The sequence below is a fragment of the Hipposideros armiger genome, unplaced genomic scaffold (assembly GCF_001890085.2).
Source record: "Hipposideros armiger isolate ML-2016 unplaced genomic scaffold, ASM189008v1 scaffold_53, whole genome shotgun sequence".
Classification (NCBI taxonomy): domain Eukaryota; kingdom Metazoa; phylum Chordata; class Mammalia; order Chiroptera; family Hipposideridae; genus Hipposideros; species Hipposideros armiger.
In genome coordinates this window covers 3,540,619-3,562,033 of record NW_017731403.1, presented here as the reverse complement: position 1 = coordinate 3,562,033, position 21,415 = coordinate 3,540,619, and the positions used below count along the sequence as shown (strand labels likewise).

The 21,415-nt window shown below is 36.2% G+C and overlaps 1 protein-coding gene across 9 annotated transcripts in view; it reads right to left on the bottom strand.

The window, feature by feature from the left end:
- Nucleotides 1-736: 736 nt before the first annotated feature.
- Nucleotides 737-21,415, bottom strand: part of N4BP2 (NEDD4 binding protein 2) — a 93,789-nt gene continuing 73,110 nt past the window's right edge. For 6 of the 9 annotated variants that reach the window (XM_019640830.1, XM_019640835.1, XM_019640827.1 and 3 more), the window contains 2 exons: nt 17,900-18,023; nt 6,969-7,404 (listed from right to left, as the gene is read on the bottom strand). In XM_019640830.1, coding sequence (XP_019496375.1) covers nt 7,269-7,404; nt 17,900-18,023 — 260 coding nt within the window. In that variant the 3' untranslated portion in view covers nt 6,969-7,268. Of the gene's footprint in view, nt 895-6,968; nt 7,405-12,845; nt 16,224-17,899; nt 18,024-21,415 lie in introns of those variants that run through there. The other 3 variants (XM_019640828.1, XM_019640834.1, XM_019640833.1) reach the window with 3 other exon arrangements.

Sequence of the window (21,415 nt, the reverse complement as noted above, 5' to 3'; positions counted from 1 at the left end):
GTGCGAGCTCCGCCTGCAGCCGCGCCCACTTGGGCCCCTACTTCTCATAGGTCTTTTCCTGCACAACCTTCCTAGACATGGCAATCAGCGACTCGAAGTAGGTGAAGTGCTTCTGAGGCTGGTTCCTGCTCATGACCACGGAGCTTGAGGCCACGGTCACCACCGCCAAAACACCATAGCTGGGTTTGTTTTTGATCTAATGTGACAGTCTCTGTCTTTTGATGGCAAAATTGAGCTCATTTACATTTAATATAATCACTGATAGTCTTGATTTATTCCTTCTCTTTTGCTTATGATTACTGTTGAACTTTGCTTACCTAATTTCCCTTTTACTTATATTTACTAGTATGATCAAGAATAATTTATTCCCTTTCACATTAATTTCAAAATGGTATTACGCTTTCCCATTCCACTAGTGGTTGTCTTATTTTTTAGCATGCATCATCAACACATTTTATTACTAGTCTATGAAAAAAATATTATTTCCCCTCCATGTTAGTTTATTTCCTGATACTTTCCCTCCATCTCAATAATACTTTTAGAATGCTTTTACTTTCCATTCTTCTTCCCCCAATTCCACCTCCTGGGTTTTGCTGAGAAATTTTGCAGCTTTTACTTTCAGACTCTCATTAGGTAAGTCTCATTTATCGTAAGAAGAGTCTTTAACACGAATAGTACACATTCCCAGTCATTCCATCATTACCCATGTATATTACAAGGCTCATTGTTCACTCACCACTTTTTTCTTTCTACTTCTCCTCCTTGAGATCTCTGTTGTCATTAATTTGTTGTTAGAATCCTCTTAGTTTCCTCAGATGGGGTATATCAGTGATATAGTCTTGGAATCCTTCCATTTCTGGATCCCTTTTGCTCTGGCAGGTGAATGAGGCTAGCCTGGAAAGAGACCTGTTAGGTTACACTCCTTGTCTCTCACGAGGTATAGATAGTCCAATGTCTGATGCCAGTCTAATTCTTCTCTCTTTGTAAATAATTTCTTCTTCCTGTCTAGAAAAAGATTTTTCTCTTCAACTCTGGGATTCAGGAATTATGTCAGAATATGTTTTTTTGTTTTGTTTTTTGTTTTTAGCTGAGCCATCCTGCCACCTGTTGGCAGCTCAGTGGCAGCTCAGCTCGGTCCGGGCATCGAACTGCTGTTGCTCAGAGCTCAAACTCTTGAGCAAGCTCTTAACCAACTGAACCACTCAGCCGGCCCCTGTCAGAATATGTTTAAGTGTGCGCCTTTTCTCATCAATGCTTCCTAGAACTTAATGAGAACTTTAAACTTCAAATACAGATCTTCATTTAGCTTAGGAAAATTTGCATCTATTAAATTTGCCTTTTCCTTTCCAATTCACTCTAGAACTCCTATTACTCACGTATTAGATCTGCCGGATCTGTCCTCCCTTCTTCCAGCAGTTAAAGTATCCATTTAAGAATTTGAAAGGTATATTATTTTCCTGATAATATTGGATCATCACATATCAGCTAAATTATCTCATTATAACATTTGGTACTAGAAAGCAGTCTAAAGTGAAATATTATACATATAATTTGCACACTAAATAATTCACTCTATCAATTATGACATTTTCTACATTTTAAAATATGCATCTGTTAATTATGTCTATTAAAAATATTCTAAAAACAATACACAGTTTTGTGTTTTTTAAAATCTGTTCAGACAATGCAAGTAAAATCTCCCTCTCCGATCTCTGACTCCCAGGCCCACCCATAAGGTGACCTGCTCTTCAGTTTCTTATAGGACCTTTCAGAAAATCTTCATGTGTAATGGGACAAAAATTATCACTGTGGGAGTATTGTTTCTTTACATCTTCCTACCTACTAACAAGAAGCTCTGATGTTTACACCCTGACCCCTTCCCACCTCCTGCATTCATACCTCCCTCTGCCTTATTATGCAGATAGGACAAATGAAGGTGGGGGGGGGGTATAAGTGAAAACCCAAAGAAGTTGAGGTAAGAGATTTATAGCTAAAAGGCCCAGCCCTGTTCACTACAGAGAGGGGGGGAAAAAGAAATGGAAACAAAAACGGAGGGCTGGTACATGAAGCCTGGCAAAGATATCATGGAGGGTTTTGGTGAATGGAAGAGAGTAAGAAATATGGAGACAGTGGCTTTGGGGTATCTACAGGATATGAAAGAGTGGAAGACAGAAAGACTAAGTGGGAATGCAGAGTTAAAGAGGTGTGCATACAAGCTATACTTTATATAATTTGTATTAATCAAAACATACAAGTGTTTCATATAAGTCCTTTGAGGTATACAAATAAAGATTAGAATGACTCTGTCTTCTGAATAAGATGGTCTCTGAGGCTGTCTTTGGGGCCCAGGATCTTCACTCTATGTGTGGGTTTGCATTCGTGTGTGTGTGTGTGTGTGTGTGTGTGTGTGTGTGTGTACACATAGAAAGAGATGTATAACATATAAGTGGATTTATCTATATATATTGTTTTTGGGTTTTTTTTTATTAGTTTCAGGTGTACAGAACAATGCAATAGTTATCCTTTTCACCCCTCAAAAGAAACAACCCTCCTCCCCATCTACTGCCCTCCCACCCCCAATATCATTCTTATCGATTACAATTCCAATATATATATTGTTTTTTAAAACCACAAATGGGATCATACTGTAAGTACCCCTGTGTACCTTGCTTCTTTTCCCCTTAAACATATAGATTGATTGATTTATATCCTGCCTACTTACTAAGAAGGTTTGAGTTCGTTTATAATGAAATCACAGGTACATGACCTTAAATTATTAACATAACTCCAAGGACAGAAACCAAGAAATGTAACAGCCAAGGGAGAAACTATATTCAGAGGGGTTCTAGCAAATAATTTAATTTCATGAATGTAATAAAAAATTAATTAAAAATAGATTCCTAAGTAACCAAAGGCCAGGCATTATTTTTGGAAGGAAGAAGTTAATTTTGCCCAAGAAAAGACAGCACAATGAAAAGAAAAACTTAGCCCAGAGCTTAAAAAGACAGTGAGCACTTCTTACATTATAGCTCCGTCCACTTCAGAGTTATCACAGATTCAGGAGTGTGCCATCCATTCTCAATTGTTTATCTAAATAGGGAAACTGAGATTATCCAAAATAGTGGGTAACTTTTTAAGTATATTTCACTGGTTTTCATATATTCAGATGGATAAATGAACAGGAAAGAAGTGACTTCAAATAACAGTGAAGTACCACTGCAAAGAATTGTTTCAGAAAGACCTAAGAAACTCCATCTCCCACAATCATCTCAGCTCCTCCTGATGACTCCATCCATCACCTCCCTCCAGTAGCTACAAAATAGTAGATTAAAACAGAATAATTCTTATAAATCTTTCCTCATAGCAGGGCTGTGTTGAGTCAGATCCTATCAGGGTTAAGGATGGGGACCATGAAAATTGAAAAAATTATTTTTGACATTTTGGTATCTTTCATCTGACTATCCATATCAAATGTTCCGAAACATTACCCCAAATCATCATTTATGATAAAAAAAACTCTGGTCCTTATGTCTAGCAGCACTTTGAGTCTTTTATGCCATCAGTAGCAAAAGGATATTTTGAAAAATTGGGATAGTCTCCATGACCACAGCTAAACAAATAAAGCATAAACAACTTGTGTGTTTTTAAAAGATTAAGCTTTTTTTTTTCCACCCAGGGAAAAAACTTTGTCGCAGTATGATTGTGTTACCTTACTTGAAAAGCAGTAACCCAACTGCTTTATTTTAAATAGATTCACATTAACAACATAATTTTTAGATTTGTTAGGGTTAGTGTTAATTTCTAAGTCCGCTTCCAGTTGTGTTTCATTTCCTTCACCTGCATTTTATTTGGTGTTTGTCTAAAGAAAGAAAAGAGGAAAGCAATTATGAATTGTACTATTTGTAATAAATCTTTGGGATTTATTAGTAAATTTATTTCAGGGTAGGGTGTTAGAAAAACTTTGTGTCTCGGGCTGAAAGTCTAAGTGATTAAAACATTTGACTTAATGATGACAGTTTGTTCACTCAAACAAAATTGCTTTGAAAACAAATCAAGAGCATCTCTCTTCCTTTGCTCCACTAAAGCATTCAGGTGTGACGTGCTCAGATGAGCCAGCGGGATTCTAGCTGGAGCAGTATGCTACCCTTGTGTTCCAGTGGTTAGTTTGTTCCTTTCTTGTATCCACTAAAGTAGACACAAACAACTACATGATCCCAAAGACATACCTAGTTAATTCCTGCTGATAAGAGTCCAGAAACTTTAAAAATGGATGGTTTGCTATTACTGTCAAAAAAAAAAAAAGGGCCGGGGAATTCTGATTGAAAATTAAAACAAAACAAAACATTTTTTAATTCATCAATACTTTCAGCAGACTGACTTTCAATATTCCTCTTCACTCCATTACCTGTCAGCTTCCTGGGCAATATATACATAAATGGATGACCCAGAAACTCAATGTCAATTCTGAGACCTTCTTTACTCTTATAACCATCAGCCACAAATCAAACTCTGTTGGGAATAAATATCTACATCCTGATATCTTGAAAGTCTGAAATTCTCTCCATTCCTACAACCTCCTTCCACTTACCCTCTCCCTCACACTTTCTGAGTCGGTTCTTTACCTTCATGAGGCCTTCACTATTTACCTCCATATCTCCAGTCTATCAGCCCCTGTGGATTCCTCCTGACCTCATACCCAGTCTGTAGCTCTCAGTCAACTTTATACACACAGCACCCTAAATTCCTTCCCGCTTCCTTTCCACGCTGACCCTCTACCATACCTGTTTGCCAGTCATTGCTTAGCCCAAATGATGTCCGTCTGTCCTCCCTGACTCCTGAGAATTGCTGGAGAAAAATCATTTAGGATATACAGATCTCATCCTGAAATGTGACTCTGCTATTTATTAGCTGGAAAAATTGGGGCAAGTGACATAATCTCTCTGAACATCGGTTCCCTAATCTGTAAAATAAGATATATCCATTAGGGTGCTTTCAGCTGTAAGAGAAAACCCAACCAAAAGTAACTTAACTGTCTCCCATAACAAGGTGGCTTAAGATCGCTTCCATGGTAAATTGAGTGGCTCAGTGATGTCATCAAGAGGAAAGGCTCTTTCCTTTTTATGCTCCACCATCCTTAGCACATTGGCTTGGGCCTTAGGTTTATCTCTTCATAGTTACAACATTGGCACCTGCAATTCCAGGCATTACATGTAGACACAAAGTCTTGGGGAAGGAGAGTGGACTTCCTCCCAGGTGCTTCTCTATACTAGGGAGAACTTTTCCTATAACCCTCATAGTAGAATTTTAAAGTCCCTGGGGCTTGGTCATATATCCATCCACCCTTTAACTCATCACTGGCAAAGGGAAATAGGATTGCCATAATTGCCTTTTTGACCAATCACAATTCACCCTCTTGGGCTAGATTGGGGTTAGTCTATACTGAGCACAATGCCACCAGATACCTGAACAGAGTTGTAATAAGAAAGAATACGTGTTGGGTAGGCTGGAAACCCATGTCATGTGGGCAATAAAACCTATCCCACAGGGTGGTTATAAAGATTATATTGCATATATTTGCCAAGTACCTAGTGGTGCTTGGCACACGGTAGAAATGACGGTTTATAAATATGCCCACAAATTCTTTGACCCTCTTTCCTTCAAAAAGTAGAGCTATTGGGTTGTTGGAAAAGTCATGACGCATTTTTGCTACGAAAAACATAGAAAAAAATACGTCACAACTTTTCCGACAACCCAATAATTTCACTATATTTGAATGTGGACTGAACTTAGTAGTTTGCTTCTAATAAATAGAACTTGGCAGAAGTAATAGTGTAAGACCTCCCACACGAGGTGATCAAGGGCATTGCAGCTCCTGTTTTGCTCTCATGGATTGCCCACTCAGGAAAGCTGCCATGTTGTAGGGACACTCGAGCAGCCTGTGGAGAGGCCTACATAAGGAGAAACTGAGGATTCCCACCAACAACCAGCACCAATTTACAAGCCATGCAAGTGACTCATCACCTTGGAAGTGGATTCCACAGCCCCAGTCAAGCCTTTGAACGACTAACCCAGGTGATGTCTTGACAGCAACCTCATGAAACCTCCAACCCAGAACCCCCCAGCCAGGCCACTCCCGAAGATAATAAATGTTTAATGTTGTTTTAAGCCACTAAATTTGGAGAAATTTTTTTCACAGCAATAGATAACTCATACTCATTTTGGTATCAAGACGGGCTTCTTCTATAACCACCACCTAAAAATGTGGGAGTAGCTTTGGAACTTGGCAGTGGAGAGAAGCTGGAAGAACCTTGAAGAGAGAATTAGTAAAAACTCCCAGGGCCTTGAAGAGATTGTTGAAGGCTGACAGGTTTTGAGGAGACTGCCAGGGAGGGCAGTGGAGGTTCATTAGCTTACTATGACAGCCCAGGGAAAATGTATCTTGGGTTTCTCCTTGATAAATCGTTAAGTATGAGCTTCTTAGACCGTTGCTGAGGTAGTATGCATCATGGTTAAATGCACAGGCTTTGGGGCCTGATTACCTTGATTTGAATCCTGGTTTCATCACCTCTTATCTGTGTAATCTTGGGCAAGTTGCTTAACCTCTTTGTGCCTCAATTTTCCTCACTGGATTATTCTGAGGATTAAATAAGTTACTCAATGTAAACTTAAAACAGTACTTTTTTTTTTTTTCTGTGTCCCATGGCAGAGTTGATTACAGTTGAGGACCTGCAAACCAGAGTTGGGGCAGAAACCAAGGAACGCTAACTTAAGTAGCTAAGAAAGGGGTCAAGTCTTTGTGGTGGGTACCCCAGTAGGGTAGCTTTTCTTAACATGGCCCACCTGAATCATCTGGGGTATTAATTTAAAATTCAGGGCCCAACCTGCTGAGGAAGTCTAAAGGAGGGCAAAAATCTGTATTTTTTTTTCCAAAATTTTATGGTTTTATTAAAACACAATTTGCACACAAGCTGCCTACTTTTTCTTCACTGAGTAGCCTGGCATTGGGATTGGTGACTGACAGCCAGCTGAGCTGCTCTTTCCACAATGGCTTTGATGTTCTTTGAGGAGACATTGTGAGCAGTCTCAGCACAGTGAGGTTTGTGCCACATCAGGCACTTCAAGCTCCTTGACATTTTGTACCAGGAACTTCCGAGAGCCATTGGGCAGCCTGTGCTTTGTTCTCTTGTTACTCCCATACCAGTGGTGGGCACCACAATCTGTCCTGGAATCTTCTGCACAACCTGTCAATGCCTCTGGGTTCCCAACAGTTACGCTTGATTTTGACATATCTGTCTGACTGGTGCCGGATAAACTTCTTGGTCCTCTTTTTGATGATCTTGAGCTTTACGAGTGGTGTGAGGGCAGCCATGATACCGAGTAGGAGGTGAGTGCCACCTCAGTACGCTGCGCAGAGGAAAAGCAGAAATCTGCATTTTAACTGAGCATTTTGTGGATTCCTCTGTACACTCAAGTTTGAGAACCATTACTCTGAGGAAAGGGAATCCAGGCAAATGGCCCAAAAATTAATCTCTTTGAACTCTACTATCTTATCTTTAAAATAAGGCAAAGTTTTCCATTCTTCTCCACAATTTATCCATTTTTTTATTTCAATATACAAATAAAGTACAAATAACATGTATTTGCCATTTAGTAAAATGCTCCTGAAAGATATGCTGTATTTGTCCTAGACTTGAGGTACCCCCTGGCATACCTCTACATACACCAATTGACATGCAAAGCTTTTGTGATAAATACATCAACCTATTTTATGTCTAGTACCTGGTTTGACAAGTACCATCAGTGTCATAAATGCAGACACTTGATAATTCACCCTGTAGCTCCACTTGCTTCTAATAAGCTACTGTAGAGGCTAGAAAGTTTAAAACTACATTTTCTAGACCCCTTTTGCAGGTAAAAATCCGGATACAAAATAGTTTCTACCAACTAGATACACTCTTAGGAGATTTGGGAGGCAGAATTAAGTTGGAGGCCATCTATCTACTGCTGCGGCTTATTCTTCCAAAAAATCATTATGGAGATGTCAGGTTTTTCTGCAACACTTTGCTGGTGTCTAGTCACCAGCTCTGGGTATGCCGAGAGCGAGTTGTGGCAATGGTGCCAAGGTGTCCACCTGATTCCTCGCGTTTTAATTATGGCAGAGATGGCAGCTACCGCGACAGGTTAATTCTGCAGTGTCCTGGAAATCATTTCCAGAACCAAGTCGAGTCCACTTCTCCAGATCGTCTACCAACTTTTTAAAAATATTTTTTATAATAGAGTTTTAAATATATTCAAAAGTAGACATTATAAAATAATTAACTCCTAGTTTCAACATTTACCAACTTAGGCCAATCTTATTTCATAAGTACCCCACCCACTTTATCTTATTTTCAAGTAAATTCCAGACATCATATCATTTTATGTAAATATTTCAGGATGTATCTCTTTTTCAAGAAGTAAAAACTTTAAAAAATATAACCACTGTGAGATAATAGAAAATACATATTGGGTCTCTGCCCCGCTCCCCACCACCCCTATTCCTGGCACAGAGCTTCTGAAACCGTTGTAATTTCCTAAGTGTTAAGAACACTAGAAGCATCTCTTGTTCTAATACAGTAATACCTTGGTTTGTGAGCATAATTCGTTCTAGAAACAAACTACTCGTATTGCAAGACATCGCTCGTTTACCACGTTAAAATGTATTAGAAATGTTTGCTCATCTTGCGGAACACTCGCAAACCACGTTACTCGCAATACAACGTTTTACTGTATTTGTCTTTGACACCATCTCTGGCACAAGGCTCCTAAAACCCCTGTAAATTCCTAAATGATAAGAGTAGTAGGAGCCTCTTTTATTCTATTGAGGTAACTCTGAGTGGGACCCTGGATAGCTACTGCATGGGAGCTGGTCACCAGAGACAAAGCCTGGAATTTTCAGCCTCACTCCCCATCCTCCAGAGAGGGGAGACAGGCTAGAAATGGAGTTAATAATTGATTATGCCTATCCATAAAACCCTAATAGTATGGGCTCATACCATAAAACTACTAGAAGAAAACACAGGAGGTAAACTCCTTGACATCGGTGTTGGCAATGATTTTTTTAGATATGACACCAAAAGCACAAGCAACAAAAGCAAAAATCAACAAGTGGGACTATATCAAACTAAAAAGCTTCTGCACAGCAAAGGAAACAATCAACAAAATTAAATGGCAACATATGAAATAGGAATATTTGCAAATCATATATCTGACAAGGGGCTAATATCCAAAATATACAAGGAACTCATACAACTCAACAGCAAAAAAAACCAAGCAATCCAATTTTTAAAATGAACACAGGACTTGAATAGACATTTCTCCAAAGACATACAAGTGGTCAAGTATATGAAAAAGTACTCAACATCTCTAATCATCAGGAATGCAATCAAAACCACAATGAGAGATCACCCCACACTGATGAGAATGGCTATTATCAAAAAGGTAAGAGATACCAATGCTGGCAAGCTTATGGAGAAAACAGAACCCTGGTACACTGCTGGTGGCAAAGTAAATTGGTACAGCCACTATGGAAAACAGTAGAGGTTCCTCAAAAAATTTTAAAAAACAACTACCATATGACCCAGCAATCACACTTCTGTGTATATATCCAAAGGAAACAAAATCAGTATCTCAAAGAGGTATCTGGACTCCTATGTTTATTGCAGCATTATTCACAATAGCCAAGGCATGGAAACAACCTAAGTGTCCATCAATGGATGAATGGATAAAGAAAATGTGGCATGTATATATACAGTGGAATATTATTCAGCCATAAAAAGGAGGAAATCTTGCCATTATCAAGAACATAGATGGACCTTGAGGGCATTCTGCTAAGCGAAATAAGTCAGAGAGAGAAAGACAAATACTGTATGATCTCACTTATATGTGGAAATAAAAATATTAAACATAGTAACAGAGTAAAGTTGTGGTTGCCAGCGGCTGAGGGGTAGGGTAAATGGGGTTAGTCAAAGGGTACAAACTTTCTGTTATGAGTAAGTTCCAGGGATCTAAGGTACAGCATGGTGACTATAGTTAATAATATTGTATACTTAAAAGTTGCTATAGTAGAGCTTTAATGTTCTCATAACAAAATGATAATTATATGAGGTGAAGGATACGTTAACTAATCTTATTGTGGTAAATATTTCACAATATATACATGTATAAAATCATCACATTGTACACCTTAAACTTATGCAATGTTATGTCGATTAGTATCTCAATAAAGCTGGAAAATAACTCCACCTCATTTCTTTACCCCACCTCCATCCCCTGCAGCTGCTCCTGAATCTGACCAGAAATAGAACTGCCAATTGATCAAGTTCTCTGTTATTTCTCTATCCCAAAATATAGTCGTTCCTTGTGTTAAGGAATTTGCTTACACTTTATTAATTTAATATTAAAATGTCAATAGTTAATTAGCTATTAAAACTCTAACAAATTCAATTTAAAAATAGATTAGAGTGCTCCAGAACCTATGAAAGGTATGACTGTATAGTTATATATGTATAAAAGCCATGAATTTGAAGTGTTTAAACTTCTTCCCACAGAAAGCCACTGAAACATTTCAATCAGGAGAGCAAAGTTCAAATTCACCACCTCCAAAAAGAATTCCTTACCCCTCCTTCCCAACCTGGTGCTTCCAGTTCTTTCTTATGCTGTTTCTAGTTCTTCAGTCACATACACATATTTACATCTCCCTACCCTGGTTTTAGCTTTAAATCACTTATACCAAGTACTGAGATATTACACATTGGTGTGATTAATGTTTAAGAAAACACAAAAGCAATAATGCAAATATATTAACTAAGCAGTATCACTAGAATTTATACCTAATCTAGTTGCCACACTCAGTTATCAGATCAAAAGTGATCCCATTACCAGTTCAGTCATCAACTGGCAGCCCATTCCATGAGCCACGTCTTAGTAATATTATTTGAATATTTAAGTTAAAATATATACAACGGTGATTACCCTTTTATTATTCCTAGCACATGGTAGTCATCAACAAAGGCCTGTTGAAGAAGTGTATCAAGAACTATTTTTTACATTTGTATTCAGTGATCAAAAATCACAAGGCAGGGCTGGCCGGGTGGCGCTGTTGGTTAGAGCACGAGCTCTTAACAGGTTGCCTTTCAACTCCCGCATGGGATAGTGGGCTGCGCCACCCCCCTGCTCCCCAATTAGATTGAAAGCGGCAACTAGACTTGAAGCTGATGGGTCCTGGAAAAACACGATATTCCCCTTCCCCAATTCCCCAATAAAATCTTAAAAAAAAAAAAAAATGATGTGGCAGAGACTGCTATTCATTCCCCTAATATCCATTCTCTTTCCTCCAAGAGAAAGCCCTAATTTTAGCAGAACATATGGCAGTCTAAAATAAAGACAATTTCCCAGCCTCTCTTGCAACTAGGTGTGACCACGTGACTAAGCTATGGCCAATAAGATATAAGTAGAATTCTATGGCAGCTTCTAAAAATCTTCTATAAAAGATTGCTGGCACTTGACCATTGCTCCCTTCTTTGTCCTTCCTCCAAGAGAAGGTAGATGTGATGGTTAGAACTCTAGTCACCCACCCTGGGTTAGGAAAATGAGGCCTACACCTTGTGTATGATAGAGTGGTGAGCTAAAAGGATCTCAGATCTCCCAAAATTCATGTAAAAGAGCACACCCATCAGTCCTAGACTCTATACCTCTGGAATTTTATATTGAAATAAATTTTTGTCTTTGCCATTGGGAAAACCTATACCAGCTTCCTTTGAATAAAAGAGGAAGGCAGATTTATAAATGACAGATTTTCATGGGCAAATACTGTGCAGCCACATCTATTTCAGTAAGAGATAATAGGATATTACTTCTTTTTAAGTAATTACTCTTACTGTTATGAATAAGAGTACTCTATACTAGAAGTCAGAGAACCTAGGTTCAAGTCTTACCTCTTAAATTTTTAGGGCGGGCCCGAGTGGCTCAGCTGGTTAAGAGCTCACTTGGAAGCACCAGCTCTGAGCAGCAGAGCTGCGGTTCGGATCCCACATTGAGGGCCAGTGACGCTGCGCCCTCTACAGCTAAGATGATGAACAACAACAGCTCAACCTGGAACTGGGCTGCTGTGAGTCGCCGGCGACAGTGTAGGCTGCAGCAGGGCTGCAATGAGCTACGTGAGTGGCTGGCAGCCAGCATGAGAGGCCGGCAACAGGTGAGAGCTGCCGTGAGCCACCGTGAGCAGCCGACCAATGACTGGCGACCAATTACCTCACCCAGAAAGAGCTAATGATCATACCAACATGGGCCAGTGAAGCGACATCCTCCACAACTAGACTGAAAAACAAAAGAGCAATTTGTCTACCTGTCTGTTCCCCTTCCCCGATTCTCCAACGCTGTTCCCCTCCCTCAATTCCCCAATAAAATCTTTAAAAAATACACACACACACACACACACACACACACACACACACATTTAAGTTCTTGCTAAATGAGTGAATTATTCTGCTTTGGAATTAAATAAAGTTCAAAGGTCTTTAATATTAAAGTATTGCTTGAGTCCCTTAGAGACACAATTCTTAATTTGATGTCAGTCAAAAGATACAAGGGTGTGGAGAAATAAACCTAGCTAATCCATTTATCTGGTTCAAAAGAGGACCCTACTTGCTACAGCAAAATAATTTAAACTAGAATAAAAGTTGTGGTACAGAAATGAAATGTTTATGACACTTTCCCCTTGAAATTACAGAATTATGCATAAAGTATATTTGAATATTTAAACCACTAACCCTACCACATCAAATGAAGGATTTCCTCACACTGGATGGTGGCTAAAGTATTTTATTAAATTAAGTATGTACTTTGCAAATGGTTTCATAAGAAATTTTTTAAAGCAAAGTTATAAAACATTTTCAATAAAAAAGTATAGCATTAACAGCAAAATTACATTTTCTTTATAGTACAAATAAAAGCTTTCATTTCTGATACACCACCTGAAAATTTTATTATATATTCTCCAACTGATAGCTGCAATGTTGTATTTTAATGAGCAGTTTCACGGTTAATTCAGTCATTTGTTAATAACAGGTTATCATTTGGACCATAAAAGTCAACTGCTCAACTTTAAGGAAAATAATAAAATTTGTCATCATATAATGTGAAGTTCTAAAAGGCTCTTCGGGATATAGATGTATTCTGGTCTTGTTTCTCTATTAAATTCTATAAAGAGGCATTAAATAATACTGTAAACTTGATTACATTATTCAAATAAGCACCATTAACATACAGTCTACATAAACTTACTTTATCTTTTAAATGACATTTTTTGCCACACAAACATTTAAATTTATTTAACATGTAAATAAAAATAAGCAATATTTAACCAATACACAGAAAAATTATCGAACTTCACCTCATTGCACAATGGAAAAGCATTTAGAAAAAGCACTTGGAAAAAACAGCACACATTATTTTTGTGTCTTTTTATACATTCTGTCATTTTCTTAAATGAGAGCACAGTTAAAACATTGTCAGAGCAATTTCCTGAGTTTCAAAGTTTCCAATTTCTAGCTCAGAAATAATGAATCTTGGTATTACGTGTCCTTTTTCTAATCATATAAAACACTTGAATTTAAAAAGAAAAAGAAAAAATTCTATATACTATGTCCTATATTTAAAGGCCACAGAATTGCAAATAGTATGGAAACACTAATAAATTGAAAAAAAACTCAATTTGAAAATAATATAATTGAGATATATGAACAGCTAATAATGTAAGACAACATGCTTCCATTTCTCAAGTTCAAGTTGATGGACTAAAAATACTATTAAGAGTCCCCTCAGTCTAACACCATGTCCCCTGTAGTTTCACATTAGTTCTCTTTTTTCCCCTGGTAGATACTGGTGAGACTATTGAAAGATATAAATGTTACAAAAACATTCCAAACTACACTTTTTTTAGTGTTACACTTTTCAAATGTAAATACTTTTTCAAAGAGCCATTCTAATGAATCAAGTATTAGCACAAATATAACAACCCATGAAAACTTTGAAAATCACCACACTATCTTTACTTTTGACACCTAGGATTTAGAAATGGGCAAAAGAGAAAAATCTGATAATCACCAAACTATGTTTACCTTTGGCACATAGGATTTAGAAATGGAAAAACAAGAATGGAATAATTATACAATTTTCTTTCATACTTGTAATTATGTGTTGCTTAAACTATGCTAGATGGGTAGGTGGCAGTTTGGGATTAAGCAATTTCATAAAAATACATTTACTGCTTAAAATGTGCCTATATATTTATGAATGACGATTAATGCCCTAGATATACCAAAATACAGCATAAAATTAAAGTTGATACAATATAGAATATAGCTGTTTTCATTTGGTTTCTGCCCAAAAAATATCTCACCTCTTGTTCTTGTTGACTGTTCCCACATCAATCATAATTATAATAATACTGAAATAAGTCTAGCTGAAGTGCTCAAAAGCAACTTTTTTTTCAAACTGGGTGAGGAAATATGAAAACACAAAAAATGAATATGCTGCTGCACACACTCAATTAGCTCCAGGTTTTAGTATTGTTAGTCGCATTTCTTATGTATTAATTTATACATAAAAATATTTTGCATCATTAACTAATAACTGCAGTTTTATAAATTGTTGAACAAAATTGTTTTATTTTTAATGTATACAACTCTTCTAGGCATTACAAAAAACATATGATAAACTGTTGGCATTTTTTTCTTCTTTTTAACAAATTATTACAAACATAAGAATGTGAATAATACGTCAATACCAGTCAGTAACCATTTAAAAATAATAAACATATTTTTATTTTTGTGAAAGTAAAATCAACAATACGGTTCTTTTTTTTTAAAGCATGCTTTCATGATATATAAAAACATGTTTTTGAGTTTTATTTTCATTAAAATGTCTGTTCTTTTGGGAAGCCAATCTATAATTCAGAATTCCTTCAGTAACAGCTCAATTTTGTAATTCTTTATCCAAATAACTTTTTAAGCTTATCAAAAAGCAACACAATTAATTGTTAACATTATATATGTTGAAAATATTCTCCATATCCCCAAAGTCAAATTTATTTAAGCCATTGTCTCATATTGGAAAATTATACTTTACCACATTAAACTTGTATAAAGGAAATTATAATTGACACACAAGACTTGAGCTCACCAAAAAACAGAAGTCAATGAAAGTTTTCTTTTAGGAAGTTGGCTCTTTTTGAAAAATAAAGGTAAAAAACTTTTAAATTGTAAGAATTCCTTTTATATCAAAAATGTTTTCTATATTTGTTTTTAGTTACTAGGATTTTGACCTACTACAGTTTAGAAATTACATGCCTCAATATAAAAGATAACTCTTTAGTACTGTCTTAAATACCACTTATATAGACAGTTCTAGAAGCAGTTCCAAAAGTCGGCAACAACTGGTAGATATCTAGCCATTTCTCTTTCTCTGAAAACTTTTCTGCCTATGGAAGGTATAAAACTGCAATATAATCTCAGACCCCAACTTTCCTCCTAGAAAATGCACACACACAGACAAACAGAAACAAATGTTAAGAGATCAAGGTCACATACAAACGCAAACCAGAAGAAAGTGCAACAGCATGTCTTCCTTCCTGTAGGATGTAGCAAAATAAAATTATTTTTTAAATTTTGTTTTGAAAGCATTCCAGTGTCTTTGTTAGCTCTTTCTTTCATTACTTCTTCTTCTTCTTTTTTTAATACCAGCCTTTGAAAGTCATGAACCAGATCTCAAAGCACTTTAAATACCTCTAATAGACACCTTTAAGACCTCATTAAATGTAAAATAATTAGTACAAAGATAACATTTTCTCTCTCAGAAAGAATCAGCACACTTTCAAACATTAAAACTGGAGCTGATAATTTTCCTGGACAATTTGTAATCAGTAAAAATTTTCTTTAATATTTTTAACAGACATATTTAGCATTTGACTCAGTAAAAAATTAAATTTCTCTTAAATTTTGAAAAACATCACGTTTTTTTGTTTTACAACTAGACATTATTTCTAATAAAACACATGTTGAGAGTAAAATTTACTAAATGCAAATAAAACTAATATTAACCTACAAACTTTCACTCTTCTAAGTCAAGGACGTTTATTTTACTTAAGCATGACTTTCAAGCACCCTGGTTTAATCTCAGAGAACCTGCAAAAATGAGAGAAGAGTCATTTTAAAGATAAAAATTTCAAACTGGTTAAGGAATATACTGATAATTAATTCCAAGTGCCTATGCTAAATATAATATTTACTATCAAAGTACTCTCGTTTATTAAGTCAATATCAAGGACCAGTGTCTATGCTTATGTTCCTTTTAATCTATTATCAAAATAAATACAATCCTATGGCTGGGGGTTACTCCTAACTTAATAGTTATTATAATTTAAGATTTTTCAAAATTCTCGAGCCTGAATTTGACCTTCATGAAAAAGGGCATGCTGGATCAAGCATAAGATGATATCTGCATTACATTATTTCTATGCATTAAGTCAGTACCAAGAAGAAATCTCTAATATAATAGGTAAGTCTGATTAATCAGGCCATGAAAGCTTTCAACTCCCTCACTGTGAAATTTAAAAAAAACACTAGTCTCTAAAATGGATCATTAATCCTAACACGATAATGTTCTGGTCTAACTACTCCTTTTGTAAAAGTACCTCTGAAATGTCATCTGTTTTCATGCTCAGAATTAATACTACTATTTTCTATAATGTAACGAAACAACATTTTATTACATGACATAAACAAAATATGCTACACTAATTGAAACTAGGAGTAGGGGGAGGAGGGTACTTAATTATATACAACCTCAGGGAATCTATCAACAGATCTTTATTCTTGGATTTCTCTTGTCATTTTCTGTTTTTGAATTATAATCACTTGATGAAAAAAGACATTTCATATTTGTCAACTAATATTACCAATAGCATTTAACTTATGAAGATGTATAAATTCATACCAACTGGAATGTTTTCTTTAAAGTTTAAACACATCCAAATTATAACCATATTTCCCGCACAAGCTCCCAATTCCTGCCAAAATCCATAAATATATATTTACTTTCAAAGAAACAATTAAACTGTACCCTTAAACTATGATGCGTGTAATCTAACTACCTTGGATAATACATTATCAAAGAAATACAAATATACTTATTTCCTTTTAGAGTTAAAATTTATGATACAAATAGTTTTGTCAGATGATAATTTCAACAATAAACACATTTTCTTTCATTTCTGGTTTACTGGACATCATAAATCCAGCAGGGAATGTTACATCATAATTTAAGCATGACTTTGCGGCTAAAATCAGATGGTTAAATTTAGTTAACTATTTTAAGAAATCGTTTTGAGTGCCGGCTGAGTGGCTCGGTTGGTTAAGAGCACGAGCTCTGAGCAACAGGGTCGTCAGTTCGATTCCCACATGGGCCAGTCATTGAGCCTGAGCTGCCAACAGGTGGCAAGATGGCTCAGCTGGTGAGAGGACGTGCTCCTAACAACAAGGTTGCCAGTTGGACTCCCGCATGGGATGGTGGGCTACGCCCACTTGCAACTAAGATTAAACATGGGCACCTTGAGCAGCCAACGGGCGGCCGGATGGCGACTAGAGTTGGAGCTGAACTAGCTGTGCCCTCCACAAATAAGATTGAAGGACAACAACTTGGCTGTTCCCCTTCCCCAATTCCTCAACACTGTTTCCCTTCCCAAACTCCCCAATAAAATCTTTAAAAGAAAAAAAAAAAAAAGAAATCGTTTTGAGCACACTCTTTGTGTTTATCTCTATATGGGCAATTGCCATTACTGGTAACAGAAATCTACACTCACCTGAAGCTATGGCTTGTTAGGTATTTAATGACGGCTGGTTTGATGCGAGCAACTCCTCCCTGGCTGTGGTTTCCTCTCCCCGTAATTACTGTGAGATAGGGCTTACCACCATCCTGCTTCAATTCTGTTACAACAGGAATTGGAATAGTTAACATTCATTTAAATTATATTCTCAATAGAAAACAAACCTTAACTACTCATATGAAGTTCTTTTCAAGGGAATTTAGAAAATTTTTTAACTTCCAAAAGCCCCCCAAATAGATGTTTTTAAATGTGCATTTCATCTACGCTATAAATATGGAAGTCTCATAGCAATTCATCCACTTAAAAGACTCAAGTGGGACTTCTTCCCATGTGGGAAGGGAGATTTCCTTGTGTTACCAGAATTTCTCTCTGAAATACTGATAATTACAATAACATTAATGATACCTAAAAATTATTATTATACACATGGAGTCAGGCATTGTTTTAAGTGACTTATATTTATAACTAAGAATCTTCACAACAACCCTATTAACTCTGAAGCCGGCCAGCTTTGGTCTAAATACCAGCTCTGCCACTAAACACCGTGATATGACTATGGACAAGTTACTTAGCCTATCTGTGCCTATTTCCTAATCAGCAAAATAGGATATAAAGCAACTACTTTATAGAACATTATCCTCAGGAATGGCTACAGCAAGCCTATAGCATGGGCTTCAGTCTTACTGTTAAAGATAACCATTGTTAACTTAAGAAATTCTTCCACACAGGTGATTTTTAAATATTGAACAAACCTAAGCCTCTTAAAAGACTGCAGCTCCTGCTCTGGATGTGACCTTGAGAAAATCAAATATATAAATCGTAAAAGTCAATAATAGCTGCAATAACTTTTTTAAACCTGTAAATAATGATTTGATTTAATGAATTTAATAAATACTTGTTCCTCAGTTATAAATAGCACAAGTTTTGACATTTATATTAAATATATATATACATATATTCCATTTTCTGCTCATTAAGCTGCCCTAAGACTCCAGCAGATCTACAGATGGTTTTTCAAGTCTCATATCTCCAGAGCAATATTTAGCCTCGAATTTTAAGAGGATCTGCTGCTTTTGCATTTTTAATTCCTTCTTTGCTTAAGATCTCCACTTCTACTCTAATGCATCTCCATTGCTACAAGGAATATTTTGTTCAAAATTCAACTCTCCCTGGGTGCTGGCTACACCAGGGTATTCACTTTGTAAAAAGTTTTTATACTATACAATTATTATTTGTGCATTTTTCTTTCTTAATATTACAAATAAAAGTTTACTTTAAAAAAACCTTAGATTTCTTAACTAACTATAATTTACTCTTATCACTCCTTCACTACTACTCTCATCAGTTAGGTCAGTCATTTATACCATCTCACCTTTCAGTAGTTCATTTACTACTCTGAAAATGTTCTCTCTCAGAATCACATGCCTCAAATAAAGTAGGTGTTCAAAGGATGTTTGTTGAATGAATTAATGTATACATTTAGGTTCCCAAATTTCAGGTTATTCCTGCTATTTACCACCTTTAAAAAATCCTACGTAACTCACTTTTAAGCATATCCCAAATTTCTTATCATTTCAACTGTAAATATTTCAGTATGTATTTCAAAAAGACAAGGACTCAAAAATAAAATAACCATGTTACCATCATCTTACAAAATTAAAAATTGTTCATTAATATCACGTTTCTAAAAGTGACTAAAAAATTCCCCAAATAGTCTCAAGAAAATGTTTTTACAGTGATTTGTTTGTATTAGAGTTGAAACAAGTCCACACATTGCATTTGGTTGATGTATTTCTTAAGGAACGTTTAATCTAAAGGTTCTCCCTCCCTCTGTTTTTCTTTACAATTTGTTGAAAAAATTGGATCATTTATCCTGAATTTTCACAGTCTGGATTTTGCTGATTGTATTGCCATGGTGCCATTTCACATGTTCCTCTGTTCCCTGTTAAATCCCTAAAAAGTAGTCGTCAGATCTAAAGGCTTTGTCTGCTTCTGGTTTACTCTGATGCAAAAATACGTTATAGGTGGTGGTGTATATTTCAATCAGAAGGCACATTTTTCTTTTTAATTGACCCACAATTTTGACAATCATCTTTTATGACTGTCATAAAAGTAATTCAGGGCAGAGCCACAGATTGTCCCCAGGACACATTTCTGTTCAACACTACCATCTGGTGGTGACTGACAGTAACTACAGGCCACCATAGGTGGCAGCAAAATGGGTGTTGGCTTCCAGAAAGGGTTTGTATCTTGCGGCTCACCAAGTTATCACCTTACACAAGTTAAATAACTTCTTTTCTTGTAACTTTTTTATTGATATAAAATTCACATACCATAAAATTCACAGATTTTAAAATGTACAATTAAGTATTTTTTAGTATAATGTTGTGTACCCATCAACACAATCTAATTCCATATTATTCCATTATCTCAACAAGAAATTCTACTCATTCCCCCCTTGCCATCCTCAGCTATCACTAATGTACTTTCCATTTCTATGGTTTGCCTGTTCTGGACATTTCATATAAATGGAAATCATATAATATGTGGCCTTTTGTATCTGGCTTTTCGTGAGGCATAATGTTTACAAGCCTCATCATGTTGTAACATGTATCAGTACTTCATTCCTTTATATGACTGAATACTATTCCATTGAATAGATATACCACATTTGTTTGTCCATTCATCAGTTGATGGACATTTGGGTTGTTTTCACTTTTTGGCTTGTACACTTATACACATTCATGGACAAGTTTCTGTGTGAATGAATTGTGTTTTTAATTCTCTTGTGTAAATACCTACAAGCAGAACTTCTGGGTCATATGGTAACTCTCTATTTAACCTTTTGAAGAATGCCAACCTTTCCATAATGGCTGTACAATTAAACATTCCCACCAGCAATATGTGAGAGTTCCAATTCTCCACATCCTTATCAACTTATTTTCCATTTTATTGAACTTTTAAAATCAGTTTCCTCATCTATAAAAGGAGAGGAACATCTCCCCTTTATTCAGTCATCGATTCAAGTTTTGTGGACTTTTGAAAGGCTCTATATACAATGATGATTCAATAATCATTACTGACTCAATTCTTGGCCAGAAAGAGACATTTAATAATCAATTATACAGTTTTTTGTTTTTTGGTGTTTTTTTTTTAGCTGAGCCATCCTGCCACCTGTTGGCAGTTCAGCGGCAGCTCAGCTTGGGCTGGACTTGAATCGCTGTTGCTCAGAGCTCAAACACTTGAGCGAGCTCTTAACCAACTGAGCCACTCAGCCGGCCCTAAGTTTTTTTTATAAATACTGTAATAGGAGTACTAGGAGAGACTATTAATAGAGAACCTAACTTAGTCTGAAGCCAAGAAATGACAGTGTAGATATACAGAAAAGGAGGAGGAGCAAAACACAAAATTAGAATGGAGAGGCAGGCAAGGAACAGATTATGTAGGCATTTGGGAATTTATGCTAAATGAAACATGGCAACCTGTACTTTC